Raw genomic sequence first — 17,606 nt, 5'->3', positions numbered from 1 at the left:
AGTGCTCGCTCTCCCTTTTTCAATAAAGATAGAAATCAGGCAAAGACAACTTCCAAATATCCTCAACTGCTCTGAGTCAACATATCTTCCAGCTAAAACTTTGTCCTGAAGCAACTCAGTGAGACCTAGGCCTGTGCCCTGCCTCCCATACACTGCTCTGCACCACTCAGATCCCTTCTGCAGATATTTCCCAGATACATTTGATTTCTGACTTCCGTCTGGGTTTAGCTAACAAGAGGTGCTCGCAGATTAGATATGGTAAGAGTGGGAAATACCAAGATATTTACTCTTCCTATTGTCTGTTTTAGGCATCATCCCTGCAAGGGCATTAGGAGAATTTGGGTGGGAATGAATATATTATTTTTTTTAAAGATTTATTTATTTATGCATACAGAACTGGGGTACAGGCCAGAGGTGCAGGAGCGGTGAGAGGATTCACCAGAGACAGAATAGGGGGCACAACAGGCAGATTGAGGAAGTTTACTGCTGAGGGGAGCAGCGGGCGGGTGAGGAGAGGTCTGCTGCACCATGTGGTTCACCTCCGGGGTGGGGATCAAACTCATGCTGAAGTGGCTTTAGCATCTTAGTGTGGTGCTTCAACCCGCTGCACCACTGGGGAGGGCCCAGGAATGAATATATTCTTAATGTTGACAGTCCAGTGCATTGAATTCTGCTTTCCATAATATATCGAAACTTCTAGTCCCTAATACCTGTGAATGTGACCTTATTAGGAAATATGGTCATTGCATATTTCAAGTAAAGTATTGGGTTAGTGTGGGCCCCAAATCCAATGATTCATGCCCTTATATGGAAAGGAAGATTTGATCTCACAGAGGAGATACTGGAGAAGAAGCCTGTTTGATGATGGAGGCAGGGATTAAGCCAATGGCAGCAACAAGTAATGGAATGACAAGGACTTCCAGCAGCCACCAAAAACAAAGAGGAGGCCAGTAAGAATTTTTGCTTAGATACTTGGCCAAGAACATAATTCTGACACCCTGGTTTCATATAGTTAGTCTCCAGAACCATGAGAAAATAAATTTTGGTTGCGTACTTTGTTATAATAGGCTTAGAAAATAAAAATAAATGGTGTCACATGTACAAGCCTGATAAATTATAATTGGAATCATGCATTGTATTCTATTTTATATTTCACATATTTCACTAAGTACAGTGATACTGAGATTCATTCATATCATTTCATGTATCGATAGTTCATTCCTTTTAAGTGCTGCGTAGTATTTCTTCATATAGATAAATCACGTTTTGTTTATTCACTCTTGCCTCTACAACACATTTTAATATATATCTTTGTGTGGACATACTTTTTTTTTTAAGTTTTTTTTTTAAAGCATACAGAACTGGGGTACAGGCCAGAAGTGCACAGGTGGTGAGAGGATTCACCAGAAACAGAGTGGGGATCAGAACAGACCGACTGACAAGTACACTGCTGAGGAGAGCAGCGGGCAGGTCAGAGGAGGTCTGCCTCGCCATGTGGCCAACTCCGGGGTGGAGCTCGAACTCATGCTGAAGTGGCTTTAGCTTCTTAGTGCTATGCTTTAACTTGCTGCACCACCAGGGAGGGCCCAGACATACATTTTGTAATACCTAAGTTTTAAAAACTTATTTTACAAATGATCATTGCAAATCTATAAAATGAAGTTGATTTTGTATATAAACATTATAAACCAAGACTTTGCTAATTCACTTACTAAAGCTATTAGTTACTTTCCAGATATGTGAATATATCATCTGCAAATAGGAACAGTTTTACTTCTTTCCAATATTTAGGAGTTTTATTTGTTTGCTTTTTCTACTAGTTATGGCCTCCAATGCAGCATTAAATAGAAGTGGGGAAAGTGAACATCCTTCCCTTTTTCTGCATTTTAAAAGGCCTTCATCATTAAACATTAGGGTTTCTATGATTACTTTTATCTGACTAAGGAAGTAACTTTTCATTCCTAGTTTGTTCAAAAGATGTATCATGAATAGCTATTGAATTTTGTCAAATGAATCTTCCATATCTATCAAGGAGTTCATATTCTTTTCTCCTTTTGTTAACAGGTAAATTTTTAAATGTGCAATCAACTTTACCCTAATCATTCAAGATATGTTATCCACCTACATATTTTTAAATTTGGTTTGCTAATAATTTCAAGAAAGTACAATTATGTTGTAACTGTAATCATGGATGTTGAACTATAATTTTCTGATATTTTAATGTCTTTGTAAATAAAATTTGTGTAAGGTTCATATTATTTCTTCCTTGAATGTTAGATAGAATTGATCAGGAAACCACCTGGATCTAGAGTTCACACTGTGGGAAATTTTTTTATGATTCAATTTCTTTACTAGCTATAATGCTATTCAGATTTTCTCCTCTTATGTCAATTTTGGTAAACTATATTTTTCAATAAATGTGTTCATTTATTTTTTGTCATTAAGTTCATAAATTCTTACTACTTAATGTCTGTTGTCTGTAGTAGTAATAACTCCTCTTTCATTTCTGATACTGATGAATTGTATTCTCTCTCATTTTCTGTCTAGCTAGATGGTTGTCAATTTTATTGATTTTTTTGTTCAAAAAAAAACCCACCTTTTGAGTTTGTTATTTTTCTGTTATTTGTCAGTTTTCTCTTTCATTGATTTCTGCTCTTAATAGTTCTCTTCCTTCTGCTCTCCTTGCACTTACTTTGTCCTTTTTGAATTACTTAACGAATAACTTAGGTCAATGATTTATATATGCATTTAAAGCTCTCTACGTTCTCTTCATCATTTAGCTGTGCACCATAAATTTTAATATATTGAGCTTTTTATATCATTTAGTTTAAAAAATTTTCTTGATTTCTAACTTAATGTCTTGTAATCAAACACATATTCTTTAAGATTTCAATCCTGTAAGAGTTATTGAGACTTGCTTTATGTCCAACCATATAAATGTGGCTTATAAGTGAATATATAAATGTACGTAGTTTACACTTATGGGTGCAGTGTTCTATAAATAACAATTAGTTCAGGGTGGTTGATAATATTTAAATATTCTATGTATTATTTTATTTATTTATTTTGTCTAATTCTATCGATTGCCAAGAGAGAAATATTATATTCTCTTTCTATTGTGGAATTTTCTATTTCCCTATAATTATGTTAATTTTGGTTTATTACTTTTGAGACTCTTATTAAATACCTGAACATTTATAATTGTTATAGCTACCTCTTGAATTGTCTTATATCATATGAAATGTCTTTATCTGATAATGTCCCTTACAGTAAAGTCTACTTTATATAACATCCTGTTTGGAAAAAATTTTGTTCACTTATAATACCATGTAAATTTCAATAGTACAACTTCTACACCTTAATATGTGTATATACCATTCACATTATCAAATTGACCTCCACTGCCCACTCCTCTGTCTCCCTTTTTCTTTTCCCTCTCGTTATCAGCATACTTTTCCCAAAGCCCTTGTTATTTTTGTTATGGTTGGTTATTTTATTTGCTTTGTTTACATATAACTGAAATCATCCAGTAAATAAATGTCTTTCGCTTTCAGACTTACTTCACTTAAAATAGTTACTCCAGATCCATTCATGTTGTTACAAAAGGCAAGATGTCATCTTTATTTAAATAGCCGAGTAGGATGCCGTTGAGTGTATCTATCACAACTTCTATATCTGATGCCCTTTTTATGTTTACTGTTTGCAAGATGTATTTTTCCATCCATTACTTTCATCAATGTCTTAGTATTTAAAATGTACTTATTATAGGTAGTATAAAGTAGCTTCTACTAAAAATTCTATAACACATGTCTTCAAACTCAGTGATCCAAAACAACAACCATCAAGTTGTTTTGGACTGATAATGTTTGGACTGATAAGTCTGAAGTCCAATCATGGGGTTGCTAACTTCTCTGAGCAGGAACTGGCAGACTAAAATCAAGACAGCATGGCAATTCTTGTTTTAAATAGTCAAATATATTTAAAAGAACTTAAGAAAAAACAGGTGTTTATATTTACCCTGCTATTTTCCACATTTATTGTCTTTCTTCATTTCTAAAAATCCAAATTTCCCTCTGATACAATTTTCCTTCATCCTAACCAACTTTCTATGGCATGAACAATGATAGTTGCTAGTAACAGATTTTTTAGTTTTCTTCTATCTGAAAATATGTTTTATCTTCATTCTGAAAGGGTATTTCCACAACTGAATTCATGGACTTACAAGTTAGTTTTTCTTTTAACACTTTGAATATTTTTTTTTACTAACTTCTGACATCTATGAGCTTTAATTTTAAAAACCTGTAGTCATTCAAACTATTGCTTCCATGTCTGTAATATGCCATATACCCTGTAAATTTTTTTTTAAGATTTATTTATTTATGCATATAGAACTGCAGTACATGTCAGAGGTGCAGGGGTGGTGAGAGGATTCACCAGAGACAGAGTGGGGAGCAGAAACAGAGTGGGGAGCAGAACAGGCAGATCAGTGAAGTACACTGCTGAGGGGAGCAGCGGGTCAAGAGAGGTCTTCTGCGCCATATGGATCACCTCCAGGGTGGAGCTCCAACTCATGCTAAAGTGGCTTTAGCTTCTTAATGCTGTGCTTTAACCTGCTACACCACCAGGGAGGGCCCATACCCTGTGGATTTTTTTTTTAAAGATTTATTTATTCATACAGAACTGGTGTACAGGGCAGAGATGCAGGGGCAGTGAGAGGATTCACCAGAGACAGAGTGGGGAGCAGAACAGGCAGACTGATGAAGTATACTGCTGAGGGGAGCAGCGGGCGGGTCAGGAGAGGTCTGCCGTGCCATGTGGTCTCCTCCGGCGGGATCGAATTCAGAATTCATGCGGAAGTGACTTAAGCTTCTTAGTGCTGTGCTTTAACCCACTGCACCACCAGGCAGGACCCTCCCCGTGAATTTTTAAGATACTGTTTTTATTTGTGACGTTCAGCAGTTTGATGCTCTGAGGGCTATGTGTCTACTATGTCTCAAGGCATGACTTTTCTTGGATTTATCCTATCACCTTGAATCTGTAAGTTTATGTTATTATAACTTTGCAAAAGAAGTGTTCATCTGAGTCCATGATGAGTGAGGTTATCAGATTGCTATTAATTAATCTGCTAATGAGGAGCTTTGCTCTCCTTAGTCAGAATTATAAATATAAATATCTCTCTAGATCAGTATGATGTGGCCAAATGTTTCTACTTTATATTTTTACCCAATACATGATATTCAGTTGGCATTTTAGGACAAATAAGTTTTATTAAAGACAGTCTTTAAGTGAGAACAAATATTGCCATAAACATGTTAGATTTGCTGATTTTGTTTTAACCTAATGCACAAACCCCAGATGTAGCCAAATTGTGGATGCTTGCACCCAGAACAATTTAAAATAGTTATTTTGCAATACCAGTAATCTTTAAGATTTAGAACACTAAGAGCTAGAATATTTAATGTGCTAGCTAAGCAAAAATTAGTTTTAATTAGGAAAAAAGAATAGGTAAAAGTACTTTATGGAGCTGCAAAGGGAGATTTCTGGGTATTTTCAAGGGCTTAAGACATTGATGGTACCTCTTTTTGTGAATATTTTTAATTCAAATAGTGACTGTTTTCATGAGTGGGAAATGTATATAGATGGGAAAGGACTAGAGGAATGAAAAAAGAAGGATTAGGGAGGCTGAAATAGGGTCAGAAAACAACTCAGAGGAGTCTCTTTTCCTACAGTCATTGAATAAGCTTAAAACAGAAAAAAATTTAAAAAGATTTGAAAGATGGAAACTGCCTGCAATGGGAGTAATTGGGCTAGGATAAGATAACTGAGTGAACAGAGGCAGGAAAAAATGCAAAGACCTTGTTGGTTCCCTGAGGGAGAACAAAGGACATCACCGAGATGAGGGATCTTCGTCCAGTGCTGTCCAGTGGTTTATATCTGTTTGTCCGATATGGCAGCTGAGTCCCTTTAGCTTTTGAGCATTTGAAATAAGCTACAAAAGTGAGGATCTGGATTTTTATTTTATTTCCATTATTTTAGCCTTAAATTTGCATGGCCATGCTTGGCTAGTGGGTACCACAGACTCATTCCAGAATCACTCACCATTAATGTACATTCATTATGGAGGGGATGTGAAAGAGGAATTCCTCTGACCCTGAACAGCTGATTTCTAGACAAAATGTTATAGGTGAAGTGAGTAAAGCAGTCATAAGATGGAAGCAGGGGGGTGGCTATCATTGTGATCATGACCTGAGCCATGTGTCCATTTATTTTAGCCTGCTTTTTATAAGATAGCAAATTACATTTAGGTTGAGATAAAAAATGATTCAACTTAGCTAGTTCAACAACTGAACATTTAAAAACAACTAACTTGTACTCCTTAACATGAAAAAGCATTGAAGTTTGGACAGAAAATAGAGGGGAAAACAGTTCACTTCCAAGTTTTATGCAAAAGGGGTACAGTTCCTCTACAGTGCTTGGCAAATTGTAGGTACCCCATAAATATTTCTTAAAAGACTGCCCACCAGGTAAGGGAGAAACAAGGTAGATGCCCCAATGTGAGAGACACAGGCTAATGGGGTTCCAGCCTTTTTGAGGCTTCCTGTGGGGACAAGCTTTCTGGGATTAGAAGGCTAGGGATGGGGCCCTCCCTGGTGGCGCAGTGGGTTAAAGTGCAGCACTAGGAAGCTAAAGCCACTTCCACATGAGTTCAATTCCCGCCTGTCCCGGAGGTGACCACATGGTGTGGCAGACCTCTCCTGACCCACCCGCTGCTCCCCTCAGCAGTGTACTTCGTCGATCTGCCTGTTCTGCTCCCCACTATGTCTCTGGTGAAGCCTCTCGCTGCCCCTGAGCCTCTGGCCTGTACCCCAGTTCTGTATGCACAAATAAAGAAATCTTTTTTAAAAAAAAAGGCTAGGGATGGGACCATCTGAAAACTCAAAGTGGATGAAGTGACACCAAGAAGGAACCTAGAGAAACCTAAATGTCAGAAACAGGAGGAGGGATATGGAAGGAGACTGAGATAGAACTGTTCAAATGCAAGAGAATGAGGGGAAAGTAGATGAACATAAAAACGTAAATTTTCTCTATATTTACTCTTCTAGTAGATATTCCATCACTTAATGCCTTTCTCTTTAAGAGACAATCCCGTCCTCTCTCCTTGCTCTCTCTCGTCCACACCATTAAAAGGAGCTTTTAGTATACTTTGGGTGCGCCCCAAATAATAATGCTCTAGAAATCATTCACACTCTTGTAAAGATAAGATTGAAAAAGATTGCTGGGTAATGATGTAATTGTTCACTTCGTAGATATTCTTCAGCTTCTGTGAAAAGAATGTGGACTATGAAACTTTTAAAGCACTCAATGATGCATGCCTTGTCTATGATGGCCGCCTGGTGATTGATACTAATTTCCACACCAATGACATAGCTATCAGAGCTGCAGGCACCCTCACAAAATTCTCCAATCGATATTACTCAAATGACTGGACTCACAGCAACTTCAGTTCCAAAGAGATTGGCTTCCAGCTAGCAGCAGCCATGCTTAACCTCTTTGATCCAACCCTTGAGCCTATAATGGAACCACCCTCTGATCTTGATCGACTCATCCCCATGTACAAGGGAGCCAAGATTCAAGGTGTGTAGTAGGCCACTTTCTTCCCTCTGCTGGAATCACCAGTTAGGCCAGGATCAACACTAGATCAGTCCTCCATGTTTTTCAATGCAGAGGCTTTTTTGAATCTTAGTTTGCACAGAGAAGAGAAGGACTCTCATTTATTTATTTTTTTTTAAGATTTATTTATGCATACAGAACTGGGGTACAGGCCAGACTACAGGAGTGGTGAGAAGATTCAACAGAGACAGAGTGGGGAGCAGAACAGGCAGATCAATGAAGTATACTGCTGAAGGGAGCAGTGGGCGAGATAGGAGAGGTCTGTGGTGCCATGTGGGTCACCTTTGGGGCCACGAATTGAACTCTGCACTGAGGCACCTGTGGCTAGCTTGCAATGCTGTGCTTTATCCTGTTTCATCGCCAGGAGGGCCAGGACTCATTTATTATAGCATTATTATTATGATGATCTTTTGAAACTTGGGTCTTTATTAAAAACCATATAGTAGGCCCTCCCTGGTGGCGCAGCGGGTTGAAGCACAGCACTGAGAATCTGGAGCCGCTTCCTCATGAATTCGATTCCCGCATGCCCTGGAGGTGACCACATGGCATGGCAGACCTCTCCTGGCCCGCCCGCTGCTCCCCTCAGCAGTGTGCTTTGTCGATCTGCCTGTTCTGTTCCCCGCTCTGTCTCTGGTGAAGCCTCTCACCACCCCTGAGCTTCTGGCCTGTACCCCAGTTCTGTATGCACAAATAAAATGAAATCTTTAAAAAAAAACCAAACATATAGTAAATGTGTTTCCCATTTTACAAATAAGGAAACAGATGAGGGGATGTTCAGTAACTTGCTCAGTGATCACTTCACTGATGAGTGCATAATGCCCTGACATCTTACCCAAACTTTCATTCTCACTCTAAAGTCAGTAATAAGGAGTCGCCTCCAAGCATCCCAGGCCTTAGACTGTTACTCTGCTATTTGGACGGAGGAGAAAACCATTTGCAGTGGCAGAATGGTTCACTTTTTTCCCCTCAATCTTTTTGATGCCTATGGTAATATCATAAGAGTAAAGAATTGGGGTGAGGGGGTAGTGAGAGATATCTTTGAAAATATTGTCTTTTAATGTTGTGTACCTTTTATCCAAAACATGCACATATTTATAAAATTGTATATTCACTTTCAGAAGGCTGATGGGCCAGTGACCCTCTCCAGTGTCCATGTACATATACAGAATGTCAAACTAAAGAACAAAAGCCTTACATTTCAGCTCTTGGTTTGGCTTTGTTTTTTTCAGCTTCACTAAATGGTCTTTAGAGATCTTGCTCTGCTTCTCAGTCCAATGAGACCTTCCTTTCCAGTTAGGAAAGGAAGAGAGGGGTGGGTGTCAGAGGCCAGAGCTCAGTCAAACTCACACTTCTGGGGCAAGCTAGAAATAGTAAGAATTAGAAATGGTAAGAATTTGATACTGATAGTTTTCTAAAAGAGTGATCAAGAACGTCACTGCTTTTCTTTATCCTATTTAGCTTTTTAACATTTTGGTTACATTTGGAAGGAGTGATGGGGAATGGGAACCCCACTGTAACACTGAAGGCCCCTCACGAAAGGCTTTGATAGGCTAGAATAGCAGGAGCAGGAAATCCACAGGATACAAGGCATCAGCTCGACACAGCTTGGAACAACAGTGGCTATATTATTATAGGGTATAAAGGCACATGCATGTTGATTTTATTCAATAAAGCTTAAACATCCCAGGGTGTGACTTACTGTTTATTAGGAGTAGCATAAACTATCAGTGTCATCTCTACCTTGCCTGTGATACAAATATATTAATGCCGTTACCATATTAACAACTAAATTAACTGGTATAATACTTGCCATTTCTTCTAGGAGGCATTCTTCCAGGGTCTTACCATTACCTACATATTGCCAAGCCTGCCATTGTAACACCTTTGGAGGTACATAGGGCACAGTCTGATTTTGTAAGTATTATTCTTGAATTTCACTTATAATACTTTGTTTACAGAGGGGTTAAATTCTTTATTTGGTCTTTAGTGTAATGCATTAGCTCATGCATCAGAAAGCCACTGTGGTAGCCAGTCCCTACTGGCCAATGAGTCTTTCCCCCCTGGCATTCATGACCTCACATGGTCCCTTTCCACAATGAAGGGGACTGACCTGTGTGTCCAGTGGGATATAATGGAAATGACAGTGTGTGGCTTCCAAGCCTAGGTCATAAAAAATATTATAACTTCCAACATGCATCATTCCACCCTCTCCCTGGGTCATTTGCTGCCAGGTTGAAAGGTCACCAAGCAAACTCTTTGGAGAGGTCTATGGTGAGGATTTGAGGACTGCTGCACCAGCCATTGGAAGTTTGTTGGTTATTTAAGGGAGTTGACTTGATAAGAGGGTCTTCCAGCTTCACTCAAGCCTTCAGATGATGCAGCCCCAACCCACATTTGGTAACAGCTTTATGGGATACCATGAACCAGAACCTCCCATCTAAACCACTCCCAATTTCTGACACCTGAAAAATGAGAGAATAAAAGTGCATTGTTATTTTAGCCACTATTTTTAAATATATATGTATATATATATATATATATATATATATATATATATATATAAATAATGTGTGTGTGCATATATGTGTGTGTGTGTACACATATATTTATTTATTAGAGCAGCTTTAGGTTTGTGGTAAAATAGAGAGGAAAGTACAGCGATTTCCTATATACCGCTCTGCGAGTTTGGACAGAAGTACCATCACATGGCTCTACCATTATACTATTTCGCAGAGTAGTTTCACCACCCTAAAAGTCCTCCATGCTCTGCCTTCTCCTATCCTCAACCTCTGGCAATTACTCCTATCCTCAACCTCTGGCAATTAATTATTCTTACCATAGTTTCACCTTTTCCAGAATGTTACACAGTTGGAATCACACAGTATGTAACCTTTTCAGATTGGCTTCTTTCACTTAGTAACACCTATTTGTTTCTTCAGTGCCTTTTCATAGCATCACTCATTTCTTCTTCTCCACTGAATACCATTTCACTGTACAGTGTCACAATGTATTTATCCATTCACCTACTAGAAGACATTAATACACAAAGCTCTGAGGAGGTAGTAGTCTGGAATCATCAATGAACAACTAAAACCACCACCTTTGTAGCACTGTAGCAAGTAAATTGCTTAGGGTCTTCAGTGCCTGTTCAGAGCCACTTGTCATCCTGTGCTCCCTGAAATACACGCAAGGAGCTATCCAAGAAAAGTATAAGTTGCAGGTGGGGTATCTTCTGGGCTAGAAGGAACCAGAAAGGATATACCTAGCTGGTCAATTGGATAGGTCCTTAAATAAGATTCTTGGACAGATGCTTTCACTGGTGTTTGTTGTGAACTGGGGTTGGGGTGGCGGCTTTTCTCTGATGTGTCATATTTTCTTTTTTGTCAGTGAGGAAGACACTGGAAGTTACTTCCAGTCTTATCTCAGCTATTTTGGGAGTACCGATATGACTGACTAAAAGAAACGTTTCCCAGGGAACTGGACTGGCCATGTGGCAGGTTGTGATCAATAGGAAAGTCTTTAGCCAACAGTAGAAACTACTGGAAAATTCCTTAAAGTGAGCAGACTCATAATGGCATAGGTTACTGGCCCCTTGCATTTCAGGAACTCAGAATCCCAGCTCTTCCATTTATTTCCCATGGGCTCTGAAAAAGTTTTACAAATTCTCTGCATTTCTAGGATTATTAGGATCATGTGTGAAATGACAATGATTTGAAGGAACAGAAGTGCCCATGGGCTTATTGACACCACCAGTCAATGGTGGATGTTGTTGTTAATCATAGTTACAGGAAAATAATGAAAGCTGACTTTTCCAGGTAAAGGACAGCTGCTATATGTTTAAAATTCGTTTCCCTTGACCCTGCCCCAGATTCTTTTAGGTGTTTTCTGTACACGTCTGATGCAAAATTTTCTTACAAATGAAAAAAAAAATGTAGTAAATGGTGCTCCAGTTTCTACTGCTGTGTAACAACTTGGCAACATGAAGCAGCCATTTGATTTTGTTCACAGATTCTGTGGATTAGGAATTCAAGCAGGGCACAGTGGGAACAGTTTGCTTCTGTTCTACAATGTCTGGGGCTTTGTTGGGAGGACAAGAAAGCTTAGGAGTGACTCAGTAGCTTGATCATTTGAAGGCTTAACATCACTGAAAGCTTGCTCTAGGGTCATTCAAAGTGAGAAACCTTCCAGGTATCATGCCTGGGTTTCCTCACAGCATGGCATCTTGGAGCAATTAGACTTCTTATGGGACAACTGAGGGTTCCAAAAGCAGTGTCCTCACCAGCAATTTAGGATTGATGTTTTGATCAGCCTGAAAAGTCATACCATATCACTGACCTAACACCATCTGTTGGAGAAGCAACAGCCCACTAGTATTTAAGGAGGGGGGGGGCGGCATAGAATTCATCTCAAGGGGAATATCGTTGTGATCATCTTTGGAAAAATCATATGCCACAGATGAGGTGGGACAATAGATAAAGAAGATGAACTACAGTGTTTAGTGACTGAGCACATTGGTCTTTGTAAAGAATGGATATGTACAAGAGGTAGAAAATACAAGACTTAGTTTCAGACAGAAGCAGATTCTTTAAGGACATTGTGTGATTTCCTACATGCCGTGTCATTATTTATGAACCACTGGCTCTCTTTTTGAATAAAGTCAGAGGAGGAGCCAAAAGGGGGTTTTAGATAATGAGTTTTAATAAGAATGCAACTTAAATAGATTCTTTGGCTGGTGCTATGACAGTATTTGAACAGGACCCCTGACTTTAATTAACCATTTGCCAGGTGGGCCTCATTTTTAATTAGTACAGAAGATTTAAACAGATTTCTTCCATTTTATTCTCCAAGAAAAAAAAATTGTAGGATGGTTCCATGGCAATCTTTTGGAGTTGGAATTAATTTGATTAAGTAAAATTGTTGCCAAAATGGTCAGGCAGTCACCGAAATATAACCAATTGATTGAGAATAGAGGCCATTGAACATGATTTCATTAGAAAACTAAATTAATATTTTTACCTAATATGGATGGATTTTATCAAACTTTTATGCCCTCATTAATTGGAATAAAAGATACTATAGTAATTCATGAGCTCCCTGAGAGGTAACCCAACAAAAGGAAGAGAGGGGACCCCAAGTCATCTACATAATAAACTAATTTACAGATTCCCATCCACATGCTTTGTTGGCTTATACACCATGGAATAAAGAAATTTGTCACAACAAATTCTGCTTTGGATGCCATTAAATTTAAAATTGTGTGTTCATCATGAGAGCTAGGAACTTGATTTCTTGCACAATAAGTCTGATTAATCTTGTCTTCTATTTGGCCTGAATTCCAGAGCTTTTCCCAACCTTTGTCAAAATCATGAAGGATAACTTGTATTCAGAAAAAAAAGGAAGAAAGAAAAACCCACAGTAGAATCAGTTACACTAATCAAAATCTAAAATTCAAATTCCAAATTTCCTAATAATTTACTTATACACTTAAAGGAAGGAACTAGACATATCCCACAGAACTGGGACATGTGGGAATAATTATCATTGCTACAGAATTCTTCATGGAGTGGCAATGCTGGAAACTACCTAAGTCGTCATTTAGTAAGGTGTTTTTTTGTTTATTTTGTGAAAATAGGCAGAAAGAGTTCTGCATTTCACTAGATTTTTCTGATAGCAACTGTGAGTAGGGGTGACCTAGGAAATTTAGATAGGTCTGCCAAGTCCTAAAGAACAATTTATGTTTGAGAAATGTTAATGTAAATAAGTTATCTTTAATACCAATGCAAAATATTTGTATCCCAAATTCCCAGAATGCCCCCCCAGTTATGCTCATGCAGTGCCAAATCTCGTTACTTTTTTGTATCTATTTACATTATTGTTCATCTTATAACAATGTTTACTTCCTCCTCCCCTTCCTGTCATCACCATAGCCCCCACATTCCACCCTCTTTCTGATCCCTCTCTGTCCCCTTCCCCTGTAGTATCATTAAAATGGACACAATTACTTCCAAAGTTAAGGTTAACTGTCATACAGTCATTTCCTTCCCAACATGGGAACTGTTTTCTGTACTTTTCAAGCCCTCATTTCTATAATGTGCTAAAACATAGGCAACTCAAAGAATCTAATTCAGTCTTGAAATTAAACCATAAAAGACCCCCAAACAAACAGATCCATGGCAAGGCATTGAAAATAACACAAACATTTCCACAACACACTGACATTGGTGGGGAGGGAGACACATACCATTCAGGCTTTCTGCCAGTAACCAACCAGGGTTCTGCCAGAATTTGTCAAGATGTGATCAATTAAGTTACTCTGGTCTGAATCTTGAAGAGCTTAGCCTGACGCAAACCCCTTGAAACATGAAGTTCTTGTGAATATATAGTGAAACTCTGCAAACCAAGATTTAGTCAGCCACTTGGGCAGATCTTAAGGAATGTGCCTTTGATACCTGGGTTCCCTACTTTAATCACTCAGACATTTTTGACAGGAGAAGGGTAGGCCAAGGCCTTGTGGGATTGTTAACTCCACTCTTCAGCAAGCTCTGGGGAAGCCTGGTGGCTAAAACTATGACAGAATCAGATTTTCTCCCTTGCCATAGTGACTGTGAAGTGGCCTTCCAACCCTGGGAGTGGAGAGCTAAATCTAAATAGCTGCCAATGCTAAATTCAAATGGTCTTTAAAATCTTGTATTTAAACTTACAATTGGATATCATTGCTTCACTCTCATAAGTCTATGTGTATTTAATTCAGAAATGGTGGTTATGAAGTCAGGTCACCAAGTAAAGTCAGTACCGGGGATTCTTCTATGATGCCACCTTTCCACCCTGTGTGATAGTCTTTGTTCAAATCTGTAAAGTCAAAACTTGAAAAACAGATCTCAATGAAATAAAAAAATCCATAGGCCATCTGGAACTAGAGAACTACTGGTTGCAAGAGTATGCTTACCGCAACTCAGTATATTTAAATTTTTTTTATCATTTTAGAAGTGATAGACATTTTTTAAATATAGAAACTGTAAGTAGTCAAACAGAAAGTGACAAAAATGACCCAATCTCTTAACCACAGCAAATGACCACTAACATTTTGTTAAAATGTTGATACAAATAATAGTACCGTGTGTTTTTCTAAAAATAGAATGATGTTGAGAAAATTATAAAGTAGTATAAAATGTATATTATTCTTCTACAGTGAAAAATTCACTGTGAATATATTTTTTAAAGATTTTATTTTTATGCAAACAAGAGCTGGGGTGTAGGCCAGAGGTGAGGGTGCGAAGATTTACCAGAGACAGAGTGGGGAGCGGAACAGGCAGATCTACTGAAATACACTACTGAGGGGGGCAGCAGGCAAGACAGGAGAGGTCTGCTGTGCCATGTGGGTCAGCCACCTGGCTTGGGGTTGAACTTATGGGTACATGGCATGGCCTGTGTGCTGCACTGTAGTTGTTAGAGGGCAACTTACTGAATGTTCCTTCCACTTTGTCTAGAAGGTAAATTTCCTCTGTCTCCAACCATTATGCTGAATGATGGACCATTTACACCTCCCTTGAAGTGCCATCCCTCAATGCCTTTCCTATGTATTTATGCTCTCATGCATCCCAAGATACCCAATTCCTCACCCATACTTGGTGTTAGTCCAGGATGCACAACACATCCCTCCTTATAGCTTATAATTGACTGATTTCCATTTAGGGCTTTGCCACGTGGTACCAACCGCCAATCAGTTGCTTCAATTTTAATTTAACATCTAGTTAAACCATGTGTCCTTGTTTGGAAAAAATTCCCAGAGGATGTATGTACAGGATCGTTGTAGTCCAACTTGCCTTGGCTTTCTAAATGTCACACTACGTTCAAGGCAAAAGCTTAAATCTAGCTGCACTCAGTAAAGATGTATTGAATGTTTCCATGCACTGAGTTGAGAATCTGGGCAGGTTCAATCACCACCAACATAACCTATGTTTCTCCTCCGAGGGTCCCCAGTTTAGCTTCCTGAGTCTGTGGGGAGTGGTGTTTTGTTGGTAGGCCAATAGACATGAAATAGAAAAAGAGGGAGTGGTATAAAGTAGAGAAGCAGCATCTTTCCTTATCATCTGTTTCCCCAGTTTCTAGGGGGGTATAAAGCCACATATCCACATCTTTGACAATTTACAAACTAGAAAGTCGCCTTAAGAGCATTGTATGTGAGATCTTGCTCCTTGGGAACAGACCTTAAAAAGCAGTTGAACTTCCTAAGCCCAGCTACCAGAGACTTATCCATTCCTTGTTTCCTCTGTTTAAGTACACTTGAAAATGACTGATATTATTTCTCATCACTCTTTTTTTTTAAAAGATTTATTTATTTATGCATACAAAGCTGGGGTACAGGCCAGTGGTGCAGGGGCGGTGAGAGGATTCACCAGAGACAGAATGGGGAGCAGAACAGGCAAATCGATGAAGTACACTGCGGAGGGGAGCAGAGGCGGTTCAGGAGAGGTCTGCAGGCCATGTGGAACCACCTCCGGGGCAGGTGGGGATTGAACTCTTGGTGGAAGTGGCTTTAGCTTCTCAGTGCTGTGCCACCAGGGAGGGCCACTCATCACTTTTGACTAGGAAGTTTTTCTCAAAGTGGTGTTGTAGGAAACTAAGAAAATGAAGTCTTAAAACAACTCACAGAAGAGAATAAACCTAGTTCTGTGAATTAGCTGTGTGAAGTATCGAGTAATAGAGAATTGTTCGTAACCTAGCAACTAATTTAGAAACACGGAACAATGCAATCACTGTTTAAAATATCCTGAGGAACATTTAGTCATTAAATCCAAGTATTTCTGACACACCGTTATCTTCTTTTGAGTTCAGTCAATATCCATTACTGTTATTTGCAACAAGTGATAAGATATAACCTCCCTGTTATATTTGAAAAATAAATTGCTCTGATAGAGTTCCCAGGGTCCAAAGAAGTTTCTAATGTTCTTCTTCTGATCTCCATCTTACCCAGGGTTTAGAAATAATCACAGGTAGTGCGAAAAATGGGACCTACTTCCGATTACACATTAACAAGTATAAAATGGTGGAAACCATCACGTGCCTTTCCAAAAAACCTTTCCCTGTCTCCAACTACATCCGCTTGTTTGGCCAACATGAACAAGTCCTCAACAACCTGTGTGATCGCTTTGATAACAATATGGTCAAAGATCTCTACAGGTAAGTTGGCATTACATTTTACTAGAGGAGATGCAACATACAATGTCATGAAGTGTGTTTTGTGATGCCTAGGCGGCAAAATGGAAATCCACAAAAGAGGTTAGAAGAAATTTCTTTTTAATATAATAAAGACCATCTGATCAGTACCATTGGCAGGAGAGCAGAGTGTCACAGTGGCACAGTGTCACAGTGCACACATGTGGCCCCCTTGGCTACACAAGCATGGAGCCCAGATATACTTATGTGTGGCCTCCCCACCATGGAAGGCCCAGATAAGATAATATTACAACTTCCTTACAATACTGGAGTGTGATGAGCAGTGATCAGAAATCTCAGAAGTTCTTTTGGGAAGGATGTGAAAGCACCTGCTTGGGAGATATTCTACAACCCCCAGCATGGGAAGTGCATGACCCCAGCATTCTGCTCGAGGAAAGGTAGATAGTCACTTGCTCAAGGTATTGTAAAGGAGATCCTGCAGTGCTGGTTGGCTACATGGGGTGCTTCCATGGTCTTTTCTAATTCTAAGACACCCGTTCATTCTAGATTTCTGGGAAGGTTAAAACACGAGAGTAGAAATCTACCTTTTGATATAGTCTGCTACTTAGAAAGTTTTGGAGACTTTCCCTCAAGCCACAAAGCACAGTGATAACAGAGTCAGTACCAGATATTGGTAGGTCAGAAGTCACAGACTTCCATTGTCCTCAGTACTTTTGGGGTGACTGCTAGTGTCTGCATGAATCTCTTCTCATTAAAAA

The 17,606-nt window shown here is 39.0% G+C and overlaps 1 protein-coding gene across 1 annotated transcript in view; it reads left to right on the top strand.

Annotated features, from left to right (window-relative positions):
* CFAP61 (cilia and flagella associated protein 61) overlaps positions 1–17,606 on the top strand; it is a 267,799-nt gene that overhangs the window by 192,181 nt on the left and 58,012 nt on the right. The window contains exons 23-25 of the mRNA XM_004687139.2: positions 7,308–7,635; positions 9,494–9,585; positions 16,646–16,851. Coding sequence (XP_004687196.1) covers positions 7,308–7,635; positions 9,494–9,585; positions 16,646–16,851 — 626 coding nt within the window. The remainder of the gene's footprint in view (positions 1–7,307; positions 7,636–9,493; positions 9,586–16,645; positions 16,852–17,606) is intronic.

This window comes from Condylura cristata, unplaced genomic scaffold (assembly GCF_000260355.1).
Source record: "Condylura cristata isolate star-nosed mole 26May11 unplaced genomic scaffold, ConCri1.0 scaffold00022, whole genome shotgun sequence".
NCBI lineage: Eukaryota > Metazoa > Chordata > Mammalia > Eulipotyphla > Talpidae > Condylura > Condylura cristata.
The sequence above is the reverse complement of the archived record's forward strand: the minus strand, read 5'-3'. Positions and strand labels throughout refer to the sequence as shown.